Source organism: Strongylocentrotus purpuratus, unplaced genomic scaffold, assembly GCF_000002235.5.
Source record: "Strongylocentrotus purpuratus isolate Spur 01 unplaced genomic scaffold, Spur_5.0 spur5_scaffold_10, whole genome shotgun sequence".
Lineage (NCBI taxonomy): Eukaryota > Metazoa > Echinodermata > Echinoidea > Camarodonta > Strongylocentrotidae > Strongylocentrotus > Strongylocentrotus purpuratus.
In genome coordinates this window covers 11,217,351-11,222,336 of record NW_022145595.1, presented here as the reverse complement: position 1 = coordinate 11,222,336, position 4,986 = coordinate 11,217,351, and the positions used below count along the sequence as shown (strand labels likewise).

Below are 4,986 nucleotides of genomic sequence, written 5' to 3'. Positions count from 1 at the left end.
ATCGTACGATCCCGTCGACGAAGCAGCGACATGTCAGGTCACCGTCGAAGAAATTGGTGTTGACCTGTGGAGATTGAGAGAAAGGGTGAAAGTTGAGTAATGCTTTGACTATTGATAAATTTATAGATATTTTCTTCTAGAATAGCTTTCTCTAGAAAGTCTGTATACAACCACACGGTTCTCGTCTACAGATGGAGCAATATACACGTATCTCCCAGAGCCATCTACACAGAGTTTGGCCAACCTGGTTCGAGTTGGACACAAATCACAATATGGCGACTACTGCTTTGTTAGGTCAAGCACAAAACAAAATAATATACGCCATGTTGTGACCCAGTGAAACAAAGTTGGCCAAACTCTGCGTATAGATGGCTGTGGTATCTCCGATCGAGAAACCTGAATTACAGGATTAATTCAGGTTGCACATTGAAGTCTACCTCATTTGGGCTGTGCACTTTGACTCCATTAAAAAAAAAAACGAAAATGACAACATAATTGAATGTGTAAGGGCAATGGCGTACTTCGGGGATACACCCAACTCAACCCCCCCCCCCCAAAAAAAAAAATAAATAAATAAATAAAAAAATAAAAGAGTGGTAACCACAACAGAAAGGGAGAGGGAAATGAGAGAAAAGACAATGATATGGGGAAAAGAAGTGTTACGACACCCTCCCCTCATTCTGTGACCTCAGTACTATTACTTTCTCCTATTGTATCTGTCTCATAAGACCGCTGACCCCTCCCCCTCTCCCCTTCCCCTCTCCCCCTCCTTCCCCCCCCCCCCCCCCCCCCCCTCGTGGGCCCCTCAATGACTGGACCTCCGTTTTGTGTCGCTGATCTGACCTGGTCTCACTTTCTAGATCGAACTTACAGGCCACCGTACTTTCGTCTGCAAAGATTATTATTACACAATGATTTCGATCTGTTTCCCGTTTCTTTCGGAAATGTTTGTTTATCGCTTTCGACGTCCTTTTTGTAAACTTTTGGCTGATTGGAATGGCAGGTCTTTAATCGCTTTTAATTTTATCCAGGGTAAAGCGCTAGGTACACAACTATCCAATAGAATGCTGATAATTATGTTACATTCAGTGGTGAAGGAGAGAGGGTACGTGCTCGCCTCCCTCGAACAACAGAAAACATGAATACATAAATAAATAATAATAGTTATACAATTATTAATGATCAGTGATCCTAACTAAGTACCTATTGTTCAGGGGATGAATGAATAGATCACCCCAAGATCACCTCCCCCCCCCCCTCCCCGACCAAATATGTATCAATTACAGATCTACGCCATATTAATAATGATATTAATGATAATAAAAATTATAATCATAGTACAATTTAAAAGGAAAAGAGAATGAGAGATAAGCAGAGAAAAAAGAAAGGGAACTTAATTTCATTTCCTTTTTTTCTTCATTATTCCTATTCCCCCCCCCCCCCCCCAAAAAAGAAAGGCCGATAAGCCGACAATTTCCAGGGTCCATGTACAGCTCAGGTAACCTTGTCAAAATATCCTTGTGTTTATACCCACATCGCCAATGATAATTTGTTTATGGAAGTGCCATTTATATATCCATGTAGATGTAATTAATTTTCCATATGGTTAGCGTGACCTTTATAGATGTAACCTGTTTTTTAAATTTTCGTTCAACTCAAGGCTTTTGTCAAACAGATCATTACGCCGATGAAAGACCATTGAGAGCAGTACCAATGTTCACAGCGATATTGAATATGATGTAATCGTCATAAGATTCGAAAGATGTTTATTGCAAATCCGCTGATTAACGTTATGTTTTTGACAGGATCGAGTTACAAACCAGTATATGAATTCAAAATGATATGTAAAGCATAATTATCACGACCATGTAGGGACGATTCTTTACTTGGGACTACATTTTCTAGTCGTTTTTTTTTTTTTTTTTTTTTTACATCTGACGAATAAAATGTTTGGGAGGTTTACGTAAAACCAGACGATGTTAACTATACTTTTCATTGGTGGATCGTTTCAGGAAAAAAATTAAAAGCCCCTCCCCATTATTTGAAGAAAAAAATATTGTAACATTGCGCTGCCCATAATGGCGGATCAAGGGGGCACAAAGAGCTATTCATGGGTGGGTGTCTTTCGCGGTTTTCAGAAACTTGTTGCCCCTCCCCTTTTTTTGACAATCCTGGGCCCGCCTTTAAAAAACTTAAATTGAAGAAGGTGTGTCCTTACCCGAACTACTTCGTTGTTATGGTTACAGCTCGTCTCATTGGTTGTGCACATGTCCCTCGCTGTGCACACGTCCGTGTAGCCATCCAATCGCACCTGGCCACGGGGACACGCCCACCCGCTCACACACATTCGGATACAAGGCCACGAGCCAGAAGGAGGTTCGTTGATGACGTCTTCACACGTGTGTGATTGGCAGGCTGACATGCAGTGCTGGAAGGTAAGGTCGTTGTTGATTGGACACTGCTGTTGTGGGCGGGTTCTACCTGTGAGTCAAAGGACGGGGTAAGGGTTTAACAAGTAAATGATTGACAGACCAATAAGCAGAGACGGACGGCGAAGTCGTTGTTGATTGGACACTGCTTTAGAGGGGGGGGGGGGGGGGGGGGGTTCTACCTGTCAGTAAAAGGGGCGTGTCGAGAGGTAAAACATTAACTTACATGCTGGGCAAAAGTACAGTTGTATTTTGCATCTCCAGTCCTCTTTTCAAAGGCGTAGTCTGCGTAAATAATTTTGTCTATTTTTGTAGAATTTCATTCTTAAAATCTTGTTCACTTTCGGGTTTTAGAAATTGATTCTAAATCTGGTAAATATTGGAAATACTCTTACTGGTCACCCCCCCCCCCCCCTAAACTGAAAAAGGTTCAACGAACTACAAAAATTATTACAAATAAATATTTTTAAACAGACGAAATCGAATGATGACTATTGATATTTGGTACACTCAAAAACTAAACTCATTTGAAATCACCATTTGGGGAAGAAGAGTGACAACTTTTTTTTTCTTTCAAAATGATATATATTGATGAACACTTTGATCATGCTGGGTCCAACACTATCGAGGTCGGATCTAGCATTCTAAAAGTGTCAGTCTAACATTTAAACAAAGTTGTCACTCCTCGACCCTTTTAATTGTGATTTAACATTTTTATTTTTAGGGTTACCGTCGTATTATAAGATATGCATATTTAGATGCATTGCAATATTTTCTCAGTTCGAAGTTTGTTTCTCCGTGTAAATTGAATAAGACATTTAGACATTTTATTTTGTGAGAGATGTGTGCAGCCCCCCCCCCCCCTCCCCCCTCCCCAAACACGCACACACATACACACCCGGTCATCGATTGAGGAAAGAACAGTCGGTTTTATCCAACTTGATCATAAGACTTGAAAATGCATTCAGCAACATTGGCGTTTTGTTACACAAACGGGATATTATTTTAAAACATGGAAACTACAACGATATTTAATAACATGAATAAAAATGCGTATCTGCCATCATCAACCTCTGGTCGGGCCTCTGATTAATTCTTTGTGGAAAATGAATGAAAGTGAAGACTTACCAACTAAAGGCATTCTGTAGCATTCGGCAACTGACATGAGACTGACAAGGAATAGTAAACTGGAGCAGAGACTCGCGTACAAATCCATTGCTGCAAACTAGTGTAATTGTTCAATAAATTTTAACAAAGGAATCCTGATATAATACAATTTAACAATTACAATAACAAAATGTGTAGATCTCTTGCTGAAAACAGCGATGTTCCCGACATGAATGGAGCTCTTATTCATATATTTTTTTTAATTGGCGAGGAGCAGACAAAGCGTTCTAGATCAAGAAGTCGATGGAGTTAGCATTTGATATTTCTTATAATTATTAGCGTTATGACGGAGCAAAAGTATCTTTCTCAAAAAGGTACAAACGATGTCACTTCAAACAAATACAGAGCTCTAGCTGACTCTCGTCTTGACGCAAAGGATTCCAAAGATAAAATGAGTAAAGCAGTACAGAAACTTCAAGTTTTTCTGTCGTCTGCGGCTGGTTTTTGTTGGTTGCAGAAAGTACGTGACTATGAGAGAGTTGTCTGAAGGGAAATGAGCTTTTTCAGGAGGAGTGCAAAACCAGAATACCACAAAAGCACAACGTGCGCGTAGGCGGAGCATTAAGTTCAAACGTCTGTGTTTTAATTTACAAGTGGGGTCCTTTATAATAATTATAGAATAAGTGTGTAAAGCAGGGGCGTTGTTAGAGGGGGGGGGGGTAACAGCCATCCTCATTCAACATTTTCTGTCAGATTTTTCTTCAAAGTTCTAGAAATTTGTCAGCTAATTGCAAAAATTCGATGTCCTTGTCTTCTTCTTCTTCTTCTTCTTCTTCTTCTTCTTCTCCTTCTTCTTCATCATCATCATCATCATCTACTTCTTCTTCTTCTTCTTCTCTCTTATTCCTTGTATCATCATCATCATCATTATTATATTTCTCCTCCTACTCTTTCATTTGTCTTTTCTTTCTCGTCGAAAAAATATGGAACATCTGTTAAAACCAAATGTAAAAAATCTGACGACTGATTTAAAAATCGTCAATAAAATTTAAAATCTGAGCCCGCCTCGTTTTAGTCTCCTCTCTTTGTTGTTGTTTTTGTTTTGTTGTTGTTTTTGGCTTACTTTTCGGGAAAATTTGGTTAAACAGGTTAAATTACCCCCCCCCCCCACTCCCCTCTCCCCCCACAGTCCATTTCAAATGGTCTGTTGACGCCCCTGTTCAAAAGCTGGTGGTGAGTCCTGGTGTGATTTAGAAAGTGGGTAACGTGGTGATTAGTTAGGTTTAGTAGGGTATATGTATTAATCAGTAGTTGAAGCGGTAACCACGAGGAAATCGAGGAAATCGAAAGAGGATGACCGGACATTCAAGGATTGATAAACAAAATAGTTTTGAGGTTGCCACAACTCGTACCAATATCACGCACGTTGCCCTGTCAATGATTAATAACC

The 4,986-nt window shown here is 39.9% G+C and overlaps 1 protein-coding gene across 1 annotated transcript in view; it reads right to left on the bottom strand.

Annotated features, from left to right (window-relative positions):
• The window catches only part of LOC105436850, a 4,714-nt gene extending 660 nt beyond the window's left edge, over positions 1-4,054 (bottom strand). The window contains exons 1-3 of the mRNA XM_011662863.2: positions 3,558-4,054; positions 2,219-2,481; positions 1-64 (exon numbers count right to left, since the gene is read on the bottom strand). The exon at positions 1-64 is cut by the window's left edge and continues 660 nt beyond it. Coding sequence (XP_011661165.1) covers positions 1-64; positions 2,219-2,481; positions 3,558-3,645 — 415 coding nt within the window. The 5' untranslated portion in view covers positions 3,646-4,054. The remainder of the gene's footprint in view (positions 65-2,218; positions 2,482-3,557) is intronic.
• Between the last annotated feature and the right edge of the window lie 932 nt (positions 4,055-4,986).